This window comes from Myxine glutinosa, chromosome 5 (assembly GCF_964187855.1).
Source record: "Myxine glutinosa chromosome 5, kmMyxGlut1.1, whole genome shotgun sequence".
In the NCBI taxonomy this organism is placed as follows: Eukaryota; Metazoa; Chordata; class Myxini; order Myxiniformes; family Myxinidae; genus Myxine; species Myxine glutinosa.
Window position 1 is genome coordinate 16,426,942 of NC_136265.1, and position 20,973 is coordinate 16,447,914.

General features: G+C 40.8%; 1 protein-coding gene across 1 annotated transcript in view; it reads left to right on the forward strand.

Annotated features, from left to right (window-relative positions):
• The window catches only part of LOC137427904 (BAI1-associated protein 3), a 230,524-nt gene that overhangs the window by 59,360 nt on the left and 150,191 nt on the right, over positions 1-20,973 (forward strand). The window contains exons 9-10 of the mRNA XM_068117714.2: positions 1,521-1,565; positions 12,561-12,638. Coding sequence (XP_067973815.1) covers positions 1,521-1,565; positions 12,561-12,638 — 123 coding nt within the window. The remainder of the gene's footprint in view (positions 1-1,520; positions 1,566-12,560; positions 12,639-20,973) is intronic.

Consider the following 20,973-nt stretch of genomic DNA (forward strand, 5'->3'; position numbering starts at 1 on the left):
GTATTAAGTCTGTATTTGATCGTCGCCTCGGAGTTAAAGCTCGCTTTGCGAGTAATAACCTCACCACCATGTAATTAAAAACACCTTACGACCACGTAATTCAAAACACCTCACCACCACGTAATTCAAAACACGTCACCACAATGTAATTCAAAACACCTCACCACCATGTAATTCAAAACACCTCACCACCACCTAATTCAAAACACGTCACCACCACGTAATTCAAAACACCTCACCACCACCTAATTCAAAACACGTCACCACCATGTAACACAGGCAACAATGTAACACAGGCTCGCAACACAGGCTAAAATAAAGTTAACAAGGAGATCTCGTGACTTGCTTAGTTTCTTTACCGGGTGCCCGATGATAAAAAGTGTTGGAGAGAAGTGAAGCCAGAAGCGCAAGAGAAGATTTTTCATCAGTAAGAACACTGGTTCAAGACGGTGGCATTGAAGGTATATGTGAAATATAGTTTCCCTTTCACCACAAAAGCAGCAATCCTCTGAGACGTTAGTGAAGTGCCGCATCATAGATCCAGAGCTCAGTGCACCATGTAGCAACCTCCAACTTAAGTCTGCCATCATTCTTGGCGTTGGGTAGAGATAGAGTGAATCCCAACGTGGATGAACAGTCGAAGGAAGTGGAAGAATCTCACGCCAGGGAGTATCCAGTCGGGTTGCAAGAGCTATATAATGGAGCGAGTGGATCACTAGCAGGTATATATTTTTCCTTGATAGCCCACAGAACGACATTTCCACTGTGCCAGGGGTCTTACTCATATTGTTTGCAGGTATTGGCTGAGAGAGCTCGCAACATCGTGGTCGGATTTTAATCTATAAAGGATGGTAGTGAAGCCTGTATTAAGTCTGTATTTGATCGTCGCCTCGGAGTTAAAGCTCGCTTTGCGAGTAATAACCTCACCACCATGTAATTAAACTCGTAAAGCTTTAACTCGCTTTAACTCGCTTGCGAGCTTTAACAGAACGACATTTCCACTGTGCCAGGGGTCTTACTCATATTGTTTGCAGGTATTGGCTGAGAGAGCTCGCAACATCGTGGTCGGATTTTAATCTATAAAGGATGGTAGTGAAGCCTGTATTAAGTCTGTATTTGATCGTCGCCTCGGAGTTAAAGCTCGCTTTGGCTATTCGTGATTTCCCCGGTCTTAACCGAGGGGGAGTCACGCGACAATATTTTAACTAATTATGTCAAATAATCTATAAAGGATGGTAGTGATAAGGGTAGCGGGAAGAAAAAAGATGTGGGGGAGGCGAGAGGGAACAGGGTTGAGAAAAGAGGGGAGGGGGGGATATGAAACTGTCCTATAAAGGAATCGTAAGACCCACCATTTTGACTTGCATTATAGGTCGATGGCCTAGCTATGATTAGAGCACAAGTCTAACATTAGAAAAGTCGTACAATCCTCTTGTAGGTGGTTGAGTTGCTACGTTCTTCATTATTTTGCACTACCTTTCATAGATGTACACTCAGACGATGTCTCTCCTTTTTTTCAGTGAAATTGATGACATTCATAAAGATGTCCTGCATCTTGACATATGGTAAGCGCCACCCTCATTAATCAGAAATCCTTTAAATCCGTTTTTGTGTTTACATTTGTGATGTAAATAAATATGATGTTTTGTATGAGATTCTGCCTGCCATGTTTTACTGCTGAACACTTTGCACAAGTTGTGCTGTAGACAGTGCAGAGTACTTGATTAACCTGACAATCGATATTACGGTTCATACCCTTTCACTCCACATTTTGTCTCTATTTTATTCTGCAAGGCTTTCTTTTTATTAAGCCTCCCCTTATCAGATAAGGCTTCTAGCTTCTAGCTTTAAAAAAAAAGGGAAAAAAAGAAAACCAATCTGCTTCTAGCTTTTGATTGGTAAACTAATTCAGTGACCCAATATGCAAATTCTTAAAATTTCAGGTAAATCGGATGAAAATTGACGATTTTATATGATGTTGATGTTTGACCTTTTGATCGAATTATTAATTTGTCTTCTCCATATTCTCATAATAAAGCTTTGGTGAAAATTTGATGACAAAAGCTCACATGGTAAAAAAAAAGTTATGGCCCGGACAGACCAACACACAGACACACAGAAGTGATTGCAAAACCCCATCTCCACCTGCACGGTGGATGGGCTAATAATGAGTTTTATGGACAGATTGTAGATGGGGACACGTTTTCTTAATTTACACTCTATCCCTTAAATGTTGAAGGTCAAGGTCATATGGCGGTTCAAAAAGTATATGGCCATCAATGGATCGCTGGTGCCGGGGGAGGCTTACCCTTGGCGATTGCTCTGTGATCGCAGATATCTAACTTGCATGCCTCCACTGATGAAGTCACTGGAGGCATTATGTTTTCGGGTTGTTCGTCTATCCATCCGTGCGTTCTTGAGAGGTTTTCATTACCGCGATAACTTAAGAATGGCTGAAGTGATCTAAGTCAACCTTGATACAAGGTTGTGTAATAATGCCGTGATTGAATGATTAGATTATGGGGTCAACAGGTCAAACGTCAGAGGTCCCGTTAGGTTAAAAAGAAAGTTACTATGCTAACCTGTGAACCAGTGATGGGATTTTGACCAAACTTGGTAGCAGTATATATTATGATGCAAAGACAAACGGGTTAGATTTGGGATCAAGAGGGCAAAGGTCAGAAGTCATTACAGGTAAAAATGTGATGCTTAAGAACAGCTGAAGGAACTTAAATAAAACCTGGAATACATATGTATGATGATTTTAAAATGTGGGTAGATGCATATTGGTCGACGTTGTGACGTCGTTCTAGTTCTTTGTTGCTTTGATTTATCTGATACTTGCAGGAGTATGCCGCATTGCCTGGTGATGTTCTAATCCTGTTGGCAATTTGAAGAAATCAATTTGGGGTTTTTTTCTATTTTTTTTGTAGATACCTAAAATACTTCCCTACCTACACCCAATAAGGAAAATTGATAATTAATGTGATGTATATATATATATTGTCACGTTCCCATGGTGTTGCTGTGAATAGGAACAGGTTGAGATGGTTTGGTCATGTGTTGAGGAAGGATGAAAGTGACTGGTTGAGAAGAGTGATGGAAATGAATGTAGAAGGAAGTAGAGGACGGGGAAGACCGAGAAAGACTTGGCTAAAGGTGGTGGAAGAAGAAATGCGGGCAAGGGGGTTAACAAGGAGAGATGCAGAAAATAGGGCAAAATGGAGAAGATTGTCATGGGGACCGCAAGGCTAACCCCTGCTCTAGCAGGGAAAATGGCATTAAATGCCTGTTGTGTTGTTGTTGTTCCTGGGGTAAACACCCCTGGGGACAGATAGGCGAACGAGCTTTACACTCCGAGGCGCTCAGTCAACGATGGCGGACCTTCTTTATATGCGCTGGGGAGGGCAGCGGGGGGTAGCGAAGCTCTTACCTGTACGGACTCCACCGAACGTCTTCGACCCTGTTAATCAATTCAAACTGACACTGATTTAAAATGTACAAATACCGGCTTTATTGAAAGGAATGCCGGTAACAAAAGAATGCACGGTAAACTAAAATTCCTAATCGAGGGACCCTCCTTTCCGACTCGTATACAACACAAGGGGGAAAATAACGGTGAAAATAATGTGTAATGTTTGTGAGTTGCATTTGCCTGCACTCTGTCTGGCGTCCTTGACCGTCCGGGGCCGTTGAAGGTCCCGCGGCCTGACGCGGGAAGCACACGCCCTGGCCCGAAGTTCGTGAGCAGGCAAACAGGCCTTGGTGCGCCGCTCATCCACTCCAGCCGCACTCGTCCCCGTTGTCTGCTTCTCACACACCGACGTCCCTCAGTGCACCGACGATGCACAGCCAGCACTGATGAGCCAAGGAAAGGACAATGCTGTCGCTCGAACCGATGAAAGCCAGGGACCACGAGACAAAATGTCGGGACACGACTGTTTGTGATGAAATCCAGATGCCGAGAGAGATGTACAGTCACGTGAAAAAGTAAGTACACCCCATGTAAAGTTTTGACTTTTTCAACATATTTCAACATACACCTATTTGATCTTCATTTCAACAATATTGATAGATAAAGGTGATATAATATAACAAATATCATGAAACATTTACATTTTGTCATCTATTGTATAATTTAAATAAACATAAATGCAAATTTCGCATGTGGAAAAAGTAAGTACACCCCTACATTTATCACTACTTCAAATACCTAAAATTAGAATCAGGTGCACCAGCTCAGGTGCAAATGATTAGAACATCGTTAGAGAGGATCTTGGAGGAACCTGTCTTATTTAAACCTCAGACATTTAGTTTGGTTTGCTCTTTGTTGTTGAAGTGTGTGGCGTCACCATGCCTAGATCAAAAGAGCTCTCTGAGGCCTTCAGAAAGAAGGTTATAGATGCCTACGAGTCTGGGAAGGGATTTTAAAAGATCTCCAAACAATGTGAAATCAATCATTCGACTGTCCGGAAGATCATCTACAAGTGGAGAAGATTCCAAACAACTGCCAACTTGTTCAGGCCAGGCCACCCCAGCAAGTTCAGCCCGAGAGCAGACCGCAAGATGCTGAAAGAAGTCTCTAAGAACCCCAGAATGTCATCACGGGACCTACAGGTAGCTCTTGCCACTGTTGATGTCAAAGTGTACGAGTCTACCATTAGAAAGAGGCTGCACAAATTTGATCTACATGGGAGGTGTGCCAGGAGGAAACCGTTGCTGTCCAGAAAGAACATCAGGGCAAGACTAAAGTTTGCCAATGAACACCTAGGCAAAGACCAGCACTTCTGGAACAATGTGCTCTGGACAGATGAGTCAAAGGTAGAGCTATTTGGCCACAGTACCAGAAGACATGTTTGGCGAAAACGAAAGACAGCATTTGACCACAAGATCCTGATACCAACTGTAAAGAATGGTGGTGGAAATATTATGGTTTGGGGCAGCTTTGCTGCATGAGGGCCTGGGCAGCTCACCATCATATAATCCACTACGAATTCTTCATTGAACCAGAGGGTGCTTGAGGATAATGTGAGGCCATCTGGCGGAAAGATGAAGCTCAAACGAAGGTGGACCTTGCAACATGACAATGACCCCAAACATACCAGTAAATCCACCAAGGAATAGCTGAAAAGAAAGAAATGGAGGGTTCTGGAATGGCCAAGGCAAACCCTGGATCTAAATCCCATCGAGATATTGTGGGGGGGTTTGAAACGAGCTGTGCATGCAAGAAACCCCTCAAACATCGCACAGCTGAAAGAATTCTACATGGAGGAGTGGGCAAAAATTTCTCCCAGTCGATGTCAGTGACTGGTAGACAGGTATAAGAAACGCTGACTTGAGGTTGTTTCTGCCAATGGGGACAATACCACCTATTAGAGCCAGGGGTGTACTTACTTTTTCCACATGCGAAATTTGCATTTATGTTTATTTAAATTATACAATGGACTACAAAATGTAAATGTTTCATGATATTTGTTGTATTATATCACCTTTATCTATCAATATTGTTGAAATGAAGATCAATTAGGTGTATGTTGAAATATATTGAAAAAGTCAAAACTTTACATGGGGTGTACTTACTTTTTCACATGACTGTATGTATGTATATGTATCTGTGTGTATATATATATATATACACGCACTATTCGGGGATAATTTACTTTTACCTTTCACATAGCTTCAAAGGCTCAGACACTATGGAGCAATAAAATAAAATAAAAATCGAACTTTTTTTTCTTCAAAATTCGTTCAGCCATTACTCATATATTTGTGCATTTGGAGATAACAACCAACGACACACACAACACACACCCCCATACACACAAATACACATATACACACACACACACACACACACACACACACATACACACACATACACACACTCACGCTCACGCACACATACACATACCCACACACACACACATACACATACCCACACACATACACACACACATACACATACCCACACACATACACGCAAACACATACACACACACACACACACACACACACACACACACACACACACACACAAAGCTCTCTTATATTATAGATATCCAGTTGTCCTCACCGGTTCCCAAACAGACAGCAGAAGGTATTGTATCCGTTTTGTGTGTCAGTTTGAGTGTGTGAGTTCACTCGCAGATCCACTTTCAAAAGAGATCGTTTATTCTCAGATCTACTGTAATCTGTATACCCCGACGAGGCCGTCCACGTCTTGTTCCTCGCTGTGTTTTATTTTATGCTATTGACGAGTACGTCTGACGTTCTAATCTAAAGTGTCAAACAAAATGGGTTTATGCTAATCAAACTTCACCGCTGAACTATATACAGTACTGGGATTCATCACGTCATTTTTATCTCCATTTTCAATATTGTCAATAACTACTTTCGATTTTGGCCATTGATGACGTCATCACAAACAACGGAAATCCTTCGAGGGAATTTTATCGTTTCAAGAGAGTGTCAGAGTCATCTCGGATAACTAAAGGACTGACGGATTCATGCAGGTGTGAGTTTATTTCCTGCAGTAAATTTTTCACAACCTCGCATCTCGAGCAACAAACGTGCTGGCTGTGACGTAAAAAATCCCAATTGGACTTGAAACGAGGGGCACCGCGTTGTTTCGTTACTGACGACTTGACAATACCTGGGTAAGAGTTTGAGACCACAGTTTTCTTCTTTGTTGTTGTTTTCAGTATGTATCTTGTTTCCACTTGCATGCATTCTTTATGACTTTATAGAGTGCGGTTTTGTTGATATTGCTAGGGAAGGACACAGAGGCAAGTACCATAGAGCCTTTGGCCTTCAATGAAAGCATGGAGTTTGGAGGTATTGAGTCGTTCAAGTGAACTGGAGAATGGTTTCACTTTTTTTAGCTCGATGGTACTCCAGAGTTATAATGCATACGACACAAAATAATAATGCCTCTGTATATATTTCAAAATAATAAATAATCAAATAAATAATAAATAATATATTATAATAAATGTAAATAAATAATCGAAATAATAATAATGCACACAAAATGCCTCTGTATATATTTCAAAACAATAAAGAATAAAATAAATAATAATAAATAATATATTATAATAAATGTAAATAAATAATCGAAATAATAATAATGCACACAAAATGCCTCTGTATATATTTCAAAACAATAAAGAATAAAATAAATAAAAAATAATAAAAAATAATATATTATAATAAATAATAAATGTAAATAAATAATCGAAATAATAATAATGCACCCAAAATGCCTCTGTATATATTTCAAAACAATAAAAATTAAAATAAATAATAATAAATAATATATTATAATAAATAATAAATGTAAATAAATAATCGAAATAATAATAATGCACACAAAATGCCTCTGTATATATTTCAAAATAATAAATAATCAAATAAATAATATGAATGAATGATCGTTTTAAGGCCATTTTCCCCGCTAGAGCGGGGGTTGGCCTTGCGGGTCCCATGACAATCATGGTTCCCTGTTTGAGGCAATGTTTTTATGGCCGGATGCCCTTCCTGGCGCCAACCCTTGGTCGCCTCTTACGAAGCGCAGGGATACGGTGTACCTATTCTAAACCGGGGTACACACCGGGATCATTCATCCCAGCAAGCTGGTACTCAATTTGCCGACCTCGGAAGGATGACAGGCTGAGTCAACCCCCCTGGTGTTCATTTAGCAATCGATCGGGATTCGAACCCAGGATCCTAGGATCCCAAGCCGGCACCATAACCGCTAAGCCAACACCAGGCAACACCAACACCAATCAAATAAATAATAAATAATATATTATAATAAATAATAAATGGAAATAAATAATCAAAATAATAATAATGCACACGAAATGCCTCTGTATATATTTCAAAATAATAATGCCTCTGTATATATTTCAAAATAATAATGCCTCTGTATATCTTTCAAAATAATCAAATAAATAATAAATAATATATTATAATAAATAATAAATGTAAATAAATATAATCGAAATAATAATAATGCACACAAAATGCCTCTGTATATATTTCAAAATAATAAATAATCAAATAAATAATAAATAATATATTATAATAAATAATAAATGTAAATAAATATAATCGAAATAATAATAATGCACACAAAATGCCTCTGTATATATTTCAAAATAATAAATAATCAAATAAATAATAAATAATAATAAATAATATATTATAATAAATAATAAATGTAAATAAATAATCAAAATAATAATAATGCACACAAAATGCCTCTGTATATATTTCAAAACAATAAATAATAAAATAAATAATAATAAATAATATATTATAATAAATAATAAATGTAAATAAATAATCAAAATAATAATAATGTACACAAAATGCCTCTATATATTTCAAAATAATAAATAATAAAAAAATAAAAAATAATAAAAAATAATATATTATAATAAATAATCAAAATAATAATAATGCACACAAAATGCCTATGTATATATTTCAAAACAATAAATAATAAAATAAATAATAATAAATAATATATTATAATAAATAATAAATGTAAATAAATAATCATAATAATAATAATGCACACAAAATGCCTCTGTATATATTTCTTCATACAGCCAGTTAACACGAACATAGAGGACACGTTAACGTAAAGGTATATTATTATACCACTAGGGGGTCACCCGTGGGAATCCCACGGGCATGGACGTGTGTGACATTTGGACATCTTGATTTAGATGCTGCACATTAAATTTTACAAAATGGTTACTGGCAATTCATCAGATCCAGAAATGGTGTAATACAACAACAACAACAACATGCATTTTAAGGCCATTTTTCCTGCAAGAGCGGGGGTTAGCCTTGCGGTCCCCATGACAATCTTCTCCATTTTGCCCTATTTTCTGCATCTCTCCTTGTTTAACCCCCTTGCCCGCATTTCTTCTTCCACCTGTAATGAACACAATTTATTTATTTCACATAATATGTGACCCCTCACTCCTCTCCACCTGACACTCTCCTCTCTCCACCCTCACGCCTCTCCAATCCCACTCCTTCTCACACTCCCCCCCAATACCTCCTCACACTCCTCTCCAATACTTCCTCACACTCCTCTCCAATCCCTCACACTCCTCTCCAATCCCTCACACTCCTCTCCAATCCCTCACTCTCCTCTCCAATCGCTCCTCACTCTCCTCTCCAATCGCTCCTCACTCTCCACTCCAATCGGCCCTCGCTCTCCAACCCCTCGCTCCTCGCTCTCCAACCCCTCGCTCCTCGCTCTCCAACCCCTCGCTCCTCGCTCTCCAACCCCTCGCTCCTCGCTCCCCAACCCCGCGCTCTTCAACCCCTCGCTCCTCGCTCTCCAACCCCTTGCTCCTCACTCTCCAACCCCTCGCTCCTCACTCTCCAACCCCTCGCTCCTCACTCTCCAACCCCTCGCTCCTCACTCTCCAACTCCTCGCTCTCCAACGCCTCGCTCCTCGCTCTCCAACCCCTCGCTCCTCGCTCTCCAACCCCTCGCTCCTCGCTCTCCAGCTCCTCGCTCTCCAACCCCTCGCTCCTCGCTCTCCAGCCCCTCGCTCCTCGCTCTCCAACCCCTCGCTCCTCGCTCTCCAACCCCTCGCTCCTCGCTCTCCAACCCCTCGCTCTTCACTCTCCAATCACTCGCTCCTCACTCTCCAACTCCTCGCTCTCCAACCCCTCGCGCCTCACTCTCCAACCCCTCGCTCCCCAACCCCTCGCTCTCCAACTCCTCGCGCCTCACTCTCGAACCCCTTGCCCCTCACTCTCCAACCCCTGGCTCCTCACTCTCCAACTCCTCGCTCCTCACGCTCCTCTCCCGTCTCATTCATTTTGGAAATGGAAGTTTCCACGCAACGCATGAATTATCACAATCCTCAAGAGGAAGTGTCTCATAATCATCAAATGGCAAGTAAATTACATTGTGAAAATTAAAGATTTCAAATAAACCTATTTAAAGTGTATACGCACATAACTAATAACAAAAATGAAGAAATATCTCTCGGTAATTTCCTGATGCATATTTTAGTTTTTACCTCCGGATAATAATGTTGAATGAAATAAGAACGAAGAAATACAGTCACGTGAAAAAGTAAGTACACCCCATGTAAAGTTTTGACTTTTTCAACATATTTCATCATACAGCTATTTGATCTTCATTTCAACAATATTGATAGATAAAGGTGATATAATATAACAAATATCATGAAACATTTCCATTTTGTAGTCCATTGTATAATTTAAATAAACATAAATGCAAATTTTGCATGTGGAAAAAGTAAGTACACCCTTGGCTCTAATAGGTGGTATTGCCCCCTTTGTCAGAAACGACCTCAAGTAGGCGTTTCTTAAAACTGTCTACCAGTCTCTGACATCGACTGTGAGAAATTTTTGCCCACTCCTCCATGCAGAATTCTTTCAGCTGTGCGATGTTTGAGGGGTTTCTTGCATGCATAGCTCGTTTCAAATCCCCCCACAACATCTCGATGGCATTTAGATCCGGGCTTTGACTTGGCCATTCCAGAACCCTCCATTTCTTTCTTTTCAGCCATTCCTTGGTGGATTTACTGGTATGTTTAGGGTCATTGTCATGTTGCAAGGTCCACCTTCGGTTGAGCTTCAACTTTCTGACAGATGGCCTCACATTATCCTCAAGCACCCTCTGGTACAATGATGAATTCATATTGGATTCTATGATGGTGAGCTGCCCAGGCCCTGATGCAGCAAAGCTGCCCCAAACCATAATATTTCCACCACCATGCTTTACAGTTGGCATCAGGTTCTTGTGGTCAAATGCTGTCTTTGGTTTTCGCCAAACATGTCTTCTGGTACTGTGGCCAAATAGCTCTCCCTTTGACTCATCTGTCCAGAGCACATTGTTCCAGAAGTACTGGTCTTTGCCTCGGTGTTCTTTGGCAAACTTTAGTCTTGCCCTGATGTTCTTTCTGGACAGCAAAGGTTTCCTCCTGGCACACCTCCAATGTAGATCAAATTTGTGCAGCCTTTCTAATGGTAGACTCGTGCACTTTGACATCAACAGTGGCAAGAGCTACCTGTAGGTCCCGTGATGACATTCTGGGGTTCTTAGAGACTTCTTTCAGCATCTTGCGGTCTGCTCTCGGGCTGAACTTGGTGGGGCGGCCTGGCCTAAACAAGTTGGCAGTTGTTTGGAATCTTCTCCACTTGTAGATAATCTTCCCGACAGTCGAATGATTGATTTCAAATTGTTTGGAGATCTTTTTAAATCCCTTCCCAGACTCGTAGGCATCTATAACCTGCTTTCTGAAGGCCTCAGAGAGCTCTTTTGATCTCGGCATGGTGACGCCGCACACTTCAACAACACAGAGCAAACCAAACAAAATGTCTGAGGTTTAAATAAGACAGGTTCCTCCAAGATCCTCTCTAACGATGTTCTAATCATTTGCCCCTGAGCTGGTGCACCTGATTCTAATTTTAGGTAGTTCAAGTAGTGATAAATGTAGGGGTGTACTTACTTTTTCCACATGCGAAATTTGCATTTATGTTTATTTAAATTATGCAATGGACTACAAAATGTAAATATTTCATGATATTTGTTATATTATATCACCTTTATCTATCAATATTGTTGAAATGAAGATCAAATAGCTGTATTGAAATATGTTGAAAAAGTCAAAACTTTACATGGGGTGTACTTACTTTTTCACGTGACTGTATATGTCGTTTTGTGACGACTGTGATCAAAAGTAAAAGTAATATATCTTAACGGAAAAGAAAAAGCGAATTTTTAATATATGTCGACATTTTCCCCGACTGTTATTTTAGGCGGTGTATTTTAGTGTATCATCGTGGCGCGATTTTTAAAAATATATCTCTGCATTTTTCCCATGTGTGCGTGAATGTTCTCAATTATTTCTCACACCGAGTCTAAAACCATCGATAAAAATAAAATCAGATGGTGAATTCGAGATAAAATCGTGAGGGTGACTCAATGAATGGCCTTTATTTTACAGGCCTTTGAGAAATCATTTCGGTCTATAAACAGAAACCTTCATGGGATTCTCTTCCCGTTTTTTTCAACCGAGTCTATAACTATGTTAGAGACTGTTAAAAATGAAATGATATATCGAATTAGACTTGAAATAAACCTGTGTGAGAGAGAAAGACAGCACGGGCCTAACTAAACAGGCCTCAAAGCTATTCGAGTTAATAAAATGGTGGATATTTGTTTACATGAAGCCTCTCCAAGAATGGGTGGAGCTACTCTGTAAATGGAGTAAGCCACACCCCCGGACAGACACACAGACAGGCAGACAGACAGAATCACCGTAGCCTATGATAATATAGATAGTGTCTCATTATCCTTCTCACACCACACCGGCTCTCAAACTTGTAGTGTTCATCGCTGCGATTTAATACTGCATATGCCACAGGGATTAACGTTATCTTGCCTGTGCGTCGTTTAGCCTTGTGTGTTTCGTTCATCTTTTAAGTCCTTTATTTGGACTCATACAGGAAGGAGGAAGTGGGGTTTCAAGTGACGTTTTCTTTTTGTCCTCCAGGGACCATGATGATGACGTTTCAGTGGCAGAAGCTTGTCGAAAACTCAACGAGGTTAACAGTCTGAAGGGGATGGGAAGGTGAGTGCACTCATGGTTTTGACCGCAGGGGTCATGCCCAATGGGAAGAACAACTTGGTTATGTGCATGGCATCATTTATTAAGGGGGTGGTGGGAAGAGTGGTGCCATTGCCTGGCTTTGATATCTTTACATTGTTACCCCACACACTCGTGAAGCAAAAAGGATGCAAAAGGATGCATGAACCAATTGCTTAACGGTCGTGATAATTGGTTCACTTCTGTCTGTCTGTCTGTCTGTCCGCCTGCAAACTTCAGTTTATGATCGAGGAACAACTTGTTTTCAATTGAATGTTGTATTTTGAACACGAAGTGGAAAACAAACATGTAGTTTAGCAATACTTTGGCTCCTAATTTGTCCCAATCGTGCATGCGCAGAGAGGAATGATAATATTTTTCTCTGTCTGTCTGGCAGTCACACAAAACTGAAAATCATTCCAAACAGGAAACTTCATGTTTTAAGGTCGACATAAAGGACACTAACAACAGGCATGAATAACTAATGTATGTGTTAAATAAGGTGGTGCAATAGACTGCATCAACGGTGGTGAACTTCCGAAATGTTTTTTATCTGCAACCTTTAAAGTCTTATTTCAAATGAATTATATACTTGACACTGTTGACAACAACAGCTACATTCAAGTGTAAGGTGTGCACAGAGGGAGCTGCAGATGGAGGAAATGTTGAGTTGGATCTTGGAGATGGCGTGAATCTGGAAGGTGTGAAAACATTTTGCTACCTAGGAGACATGCTGAATAGAGAAGGTGGATCAGACTCTGCAACGGTTGCTGGAGTGAGATGTGCATGGAATAAGTTTCGGGAACTGAGTGGCGTGCTGACGAGGAGGGGAGTGTCGTTGAAGCTGAAGGGAAAGGTGTATGCTGCATGTGTGAGAAATGTTATGATTTATGGGAGCGAGACATGGATAATGAACGTAGAGCAGCAACGAAGGCTGGAAAGGGTGGAAATGCGAATGATTCGGTGGATGTGCGGAGTATCGTTGAGAGAGAGGAAGACAAATGATGAATTGCCAAAGATGATGGGAATAGAGCCTGTGATTGATGCTGTGAAGAGAAACAGGTTGAGATGGTTTGGTCATGTGTTGAGGAAGGATGAAAGTGACTGGTTGAGAATAATGATGGAAATGAATGTAGAAGGAAGTAGAGGACGGGGAAGACCGAGAAAGACTTGGCTAAAGGTGGTGGAAGAAGAAATGCGGGCAAGGGGGTTAACAAGGAGAGATGCAGAAAATAGGGCAAAATGGAGAAGATTGTCATGGGGACCGCAAGGCTAACCCCCGCTCTAGCAGGGAAAATGGCCTTAAAATGCCTGTTGTTCTTGTTGTTATTGTTGTACACTGTTGACAACAAATATATTTTTGACACTTTCAAAACTTTTCTGTTTAGCAGTACTTGGACAAAATATTACGGCATTTACATCCTTACGACCAATCAAATTAGGTACTCGTAGACCCTGCCCATATCCTTGTTTCTCAAAACAGAGTTGTGTCAGGTGTTCTATGAACTCTACCGTTATTTTTGTATCAAGAGGGGTCAGATACGAATATGTCTTCACCCCATGTGCGATGAAAATGTTTTGCATTGCTTTGATAAATTATTTTGTAATTTATTACAGTTCTGTTTGCACTCTTTGAGGTCTGTGGAGAAGGTTGGGTTGCTTTGGGATCTATCAAGCCAGGGGCGGTCTATCGTAGCATCAGGCCCCATAGTAAGGGAAACATATGAAAATCTGTTAACTAAATTGTTACCAAAAAATTTCTTCACCAATATGTTTGTAAAGGTGTGTAATAACATGTGTTAAAATGTTGAAGGTCAACTCCCGTGGGAAACCCAGAAAAAAAGCTGTTGAATTCGGGTACCGAAAAATTATTTTCGAGAATTTTTATTTTTTTAAATCGGCCCTTAAGTAACTTATGAGGGGTCAAATAAGGGTTTTTCATGATTCTGAGTTGATTGTTAACATTTATATTTCACCACAGACACTCCTTTGTGGAAAAATAATTTCTAAATATATCTCATTTTCTACTTTGCAGGACATGGAGTCTAGCAATATGGATGAAGACGTTACTCCACCTGTGCTCAATTGCTTCATCTGTGCACGCTCGGATACACCAGCTGAAAGGCTCATACAGGCAACTCCAAAGGGATACTCAACTTTATTGAAACAAGCAGAAACTGTCGAAAATGTTACTGTTGTGGAACGTATGAAGGAGGCTCAAAAGGAAGGAAAACTGAGGTACCGCCAGAAGTGTAAAAATGATCTGTACAACAACTTTGTTACAACCACCAAGAAGTCAGCTCAAGCATCAAAGGCAGAGAAAGAGTCATCAAAGTTGAAGAGAAGACGCACTACTTGTGAGTTCAGTTCATCAACTGGCTGCAGTTCTAGAAGATCACAGTCAGTTGACCTCCTGTATAAGGATGTATGCATTCTTTGCAACCAACCAGCCCAGCTCTACAAAAATAATCCAGCACAAGCTAGAAAGAAATACAGAGTGCCAGATAATTTGACTGCAGATACACTGAAGGCAAGCTTGCTGAAGACAGCACGGAGTCGCGGGGATGACTGGGGCACTGAAGTCACTGGACGCCTGGAAGGGATCAACGACTTGGTAGCAGAAGAAACACTGTACCATTTGCGATGCAAACTTATGTTTGCGAGAGGTGACAGTTTGTCCAAGACTGATGAGGAAGGAAAAAGGAAGAGAGGACAGAGGAGTATTGATGAGGAGCGAGAGGCAGTTTTTATTGAATTCTGCGAATGGTTAGACTCAGAATTAGAGCATGGGGTAATGAACATGGACCAAGTCCATGAAAAGCTGCAGGAGTTTGATCAGTCACCAGAGAAGAGCCTTTCTTATTCAAAGCATTGGCTAAAGATAAAACTTCTAGAGAAATACGAAGACACCTTGTATTTCACAACACAGGAAAGAAGGGCAGATGTACTCTGTCTCAAAGATGGCACCGACAATATTCTGCGAGAGCATCATGCTAATCTTGACCATGGAGATGAGAAGACTCAGATCATAAAGACGGCACTCAAGTTCATATCCAATGATATTGCCTTGATTGATTTAGGTCCAAAGTCATACCCCACCACACACAGTATGACTGACATCGATAGTCAGCTGACACTTGTTCCTGCAAGCCTTCAGATGTTCTTGAGACCGATTGTCAAGACAGACGAAAGAGTTGCCGTTTGGGGGCAGAATTTTATTAAGGCCTGTCGACCTCGGTCTGGAGTATTGCCACACCAAATGGGGCTTGCCATACAACTTGATCATAGATTTGGGTCAAAATGGATGCTCAACAAGTTCCACCGGCTGGGATACACTGAGTCTTACACGGAGACACAAAACTACAAATACTGCTTCCTTAATAGTAGGAGTGGAGATGATGTTCCAGATACTTCTGGCACTCTTGACACCATTGTGGAGGAAACCGATGAACAGATCAATGATGAGGTTGCGGTTGATGCTGCGCTTGAGGATCAATCAGTGATGACAGCCAAAGTGCCAGCCAGTGAAAGTGAATTGTCAAGTAATGATCAGGTGGTCTTTATGGAGGTTGGGGAAACAAACAATGCAGTCACTCAGTTTGTTGGAGACAATATAGATTTAAACATTGTCTCTATTCACGGAAACACTCCCTTTCACTCAATGGGTTGGATCGAAGTCACCTCTCCGGCACCACCTTTGCCAGATCCACAGACAACAGCAGCTTTCCCCCAGGTGAAGTTGAAGGCACTCGACAAAGCTAAGATCCTGAGAGGAACTGAAGTAAAGATTATTCCATTTACGAACAGGAAACAGATAGGAACGAACGCGATCATGTTTCTCCCCCTCGCTGAGCTTTTCTCCTCCCTGGCTCATGATCAGCCACTCCTCACTCCAGGTGACACACTCTGGGCCGTGGGGTGGGTGATCAAAGCCAACGATCCTGAGTTCCCACACTCCAACTGGAATGGCTGGATGAAGAGAATCCATGCTAATGATGCAAAGCAGAGCACACAGATCGAGTTCCTCCCAGTTATTGAAGGAGACCCTAATGACCTCAACACCATCTTCACCACTCTGAAAGAGTGCATACGGCGCGCTGGGGTCGCTATAGTGACCTTTGATCTTCCGATTTGGCTGAAGGCTGTGAATATAATAAAGCAGGCAAATCTACCCGTCATTCCAAGGTAGGGTAGTTTTCACCTGCTGAAGTCTTATCTTGGATCAATGGGTAACATCATGGAAGATTCTGGACTACTAGATGTGATCCAGTTGATCTATCCTGGAAGTACGACAGCCAACCACATCATGGATGGAGGATGTTTTGACAAGGCAATCCGTGTTCACCTCCTCATCGATGCAGCCATCTATCAACACATCATGAAACTTGCCCTCACTGAGGAGGAGCGTGGTGACATGAAGACCTTCATGGAGAAGGTGGCTGATGGGAAGATGGGAGCCAGACACTCAGACCCAGTAGTGCCAGTGTTTGAGCAAAGGTTTGAAGAAACCTTCAAACGACTCGCAAAAGGAGGAAGAACACCTGCACTCTGGGTGGAGTACCACCACATGGTAGATGTGATCAAGGTCTTTATCAGAACCGAGCGACTTGCAGACCACAATGGGCATCTGTCCTGCATTGTTACCAAGATGCTTGTTACCAAGATAACAGCAAGATGCTGTTACCAAGTCACGTGCATCTCGGCCTGTGGAGTCTGTAATGGCATTACATGCAGAAACTGCAGTCATGATGTTGTTGAGTCTGAAGAAGACATAGACAATGACTGTTGAAACTTCTGACATTGTGAATGAGAAATAACTCTTGAGTATTATATATGTATGTGAAATAAAAGCTACTTTGTGTGTAAATGTAAAAGTGAAAATATAAATGTTAACAATCAACTCAGAATCATGAAAAACCCTTATTTGACCCCTCATAAGTTACTTAAGGGCCGATTAAAAAAAATAAAAATTCTCGAAAATAATTTTTCGGTACCCGAATTCAACAGCTTTTTTTCTGGGTTTCCCACGGGAGTTGAACTTCAACATTTTAACACATGTTATTACACACCTTTACAAACATATTGGTGAAGAAATTTTTTGGTAACAATTTAGTTAACAGATTTGTGAAATATCTCATAAAATGCCCTTACTACCAGTTCTCTGTGTCTGCACAATGTGTCTGATCTTTGTGTCTGGTTTATCAGATGGAACACATTGGAAAAATGATCACATTGTCGTTTCTTTCAAACTCATTTTTATATGGGGTTTGCCAGGCTTTTAAATCCTATAAAGTGCCTGGATTTTGAAAGGGTCTTAAAATTGGTCTATAAAACACCTTTCAGGTCTTGCTTGAAATTTGAAAATATTTCTGTAATTTCGATTTTTAAAAGTCCTTGTTTTCTCATATTTATGTTATACTAGTACATTCATTCCATACGGGAGCAGCAGGAATTGTCATGTTATTATCCTTCCTGGGATACATATAGAATACAGTAGATCTAGGCTCAGGCCTCAAGAACGTCGGGGGAGGGGAGGGGGGGGGGGGCGGTGTTTAGTTACCAATTTTCTTGTAAAGCGCTCGCCAAATGGCTCAAGCATTCAGGCAAACACTCCATTCAAAAAATCAACAAGGAACGGCTGGCTTGACAAGCGCTAGCTAGCTGCTTGGTAACGAAACATACCCCGAGTTTCCTCCCTTTCAGTTTAGTGTTAACCAGCAGCAGCGACTGTTTCAAAATGTAATCATACGTGTTTGTGGTTTATATTTGTGAACAGGATATCTCAAAAAGTTATGGACGGACTTGGACGAAACTTGGTGGCGAGGTTGGGTATGTCACAAGGATGAAATTGTTAGATTTTGGTGAAGACCCAGATCCGGATCTGGATATGAGAATTTTTAAAGTGATTCTTCACCATCGAGAGATAGGGCAAAAAACGATATATAGCACGATATCTCAAAAAGATGTGGATGGATTCGGACAAAAGTTGGTGGACAGGTTGGGTAATCTGACAAGGAAGAATAATTCAATTTTGGTGAAGATTCAAATCCGGATACGAGAATTTTTTTAATTTTAAAAAGTGATTCTTCACCATTGAGTGATCGGGCCAAAAACGATATATTGCATGATATTTCAAAAAATTGTGGACTTCTTGTGATAAAACTTGGTGAATGAGTTGGATAAATGACAAGAACAAGCCGATTAAATTTTGGTTCAGGTCCAAATCCAGATCCGACCTATCAGTGGGATACAAAACGCAAACTATTCATCCTGGCGGAGGTATGCTCTCTACCGAGTGCCGTCTTGTTCCTTTTGTTATTAGAATGAGCCATGGAAAAACACCACGATTAGCTATCTTAACACCGATATAGACCTTAGCACAGATTTTGCCCAAGGCTGCAAGCTCCCTTGGGGAGGAGAAGAGGAGAAGGGGAGGGTGGGGGGAGGTCGGAGGGGCAAATGACGTCACTACAACCTCCATCGTGTGACCCTTAGTCCTGTCATGTGCTTGATTGAGATTGGATAAGTAATGATCGAATGTATTGCGTTCAGACAGAGAGAGAGACACCAAATTGTGTCTTATAGTATGATTCTTTATGGCAATAGAACTCAACCTTACCTTGGCGTTGTAGTTTGCATGCTCGAATGGCTCCAAAGGGTATTATCACTTTATGCCAATACCTGGGAAGGTCAAGAAGTAGGAACTAGACAAAGAGAGCCCTCTTTCCAACCAGCTTTGGCATTTGGCAAGCATTACGAGTCGGCCAATACCACTCAACATGACACGTCACATTAAGATGAATGGCTTGCAGTTCCCAGAAACTCTTCAATTATTGACTTGGCTCTGCTCCCATTGAAGGCTGGCTGACCCTATGCACATATCATGTCTGCAGCCTCGTTAGACGAAGAAAATCTGATTAATAACCCACGGAGAAGAACTCAACAATATTAAATGGGATATATAATTGGACTCGATGACGTGAGACAACACAGGAATAAATTTATTATGGTGAAAAACGAAATGCTTGAAATCTTTACGCAAGGGGCAAAAAGACATGGGTAAAAACCTTATCCAACAGCTTTTGAAAGACTTCTATTCCAAAGTGTTAAGCCCAGTGGGATTAGAGCATCCGCCCTTAGTATGGTTGGTCAGGGGCTCAATTCCGACCTCGGGGGGAGATTAGAGTCCCTGTATATAGAGAGTTGTGTCAACTCAAATTTGGACGCCATTTTGTGTCTAAGTTTGTCGGATTAGATATACATGTACATTCGCGATATGGGGTGATATATTCTAAACCTGCTAAAAAAAAATTTACTACACATATTTAGTCTTATTATTACATACAGGTGATATTTGTTTTGTCAAAAACTCAGCTATTGCCGTGAAAAAGAGCTGTGTGGTGATATTAAAAGTGGTATGGCAATGCATATTACAAGCCAACACTGCATATAAGAGCTAACATTATAAGTAAGACAAACCAATGCTGTCGTTCTCTGAATTTTAATAACTTTTAGAAAGGAGTATGGGCATATCCAATATTTTTAAAATGGTGCCGAGAGCAATTCCGGTGTAGGACTTCCAGCCGACATATAGTCTAACACACTTAAACAAATTCTGTACATGGTATTGCCATATTTCTATAGTGTACAACTTTAGTTTTATCGACATTTATATTCAATTTCCATTGTAATGATTTAACAAGCTGCAAGTCAGCTTCTGTCTCTGACATAAGGAAAACGTCATCGGCATCTAGTAAGATTGAAACGTTCATTTATTACTACACCCTTGCCCAGAACTCTGATGGATATTGCCTGATCGATTAATGTTTCAGAGCTGGCGACTTAATTAATACTTAATTTTCGACTGCGCCAAGCCGTAATTAAACAGAGAAAAAACTTTTTAAAATACATGCAGTGTGCACGGTTCGTCTAGTCGAACAGATATGGAAAAGCACAGATAAGACGTCGTATTCACCATAACTTGTTTAATTTCCCAAAAATGTCCCAAATTTGTCTTCTGACTTTATCACTTGGAAATCTATACATCTTATATTTCCCAGATTGGTTTGAACAACCAAAAGCAGAACAACCAGTCATTTTGTTTGGCAATAAACAACATTCCCGTACCAAGCTGACGTTCACGCACGGTGAAGTTAGACACAAAATGGCGCCACGAAATCACGTGACCAGAAATCTCGGGTCAGCGCATGGCGCAGCTCTCTTTATACAGGGACTCTAGGGGAGATGTATCACAGACTTTAACTAGAACGGCACTTGATGGAGCGCATACCTCTGCTAGGCTGAACAGTTTATGTTTTGT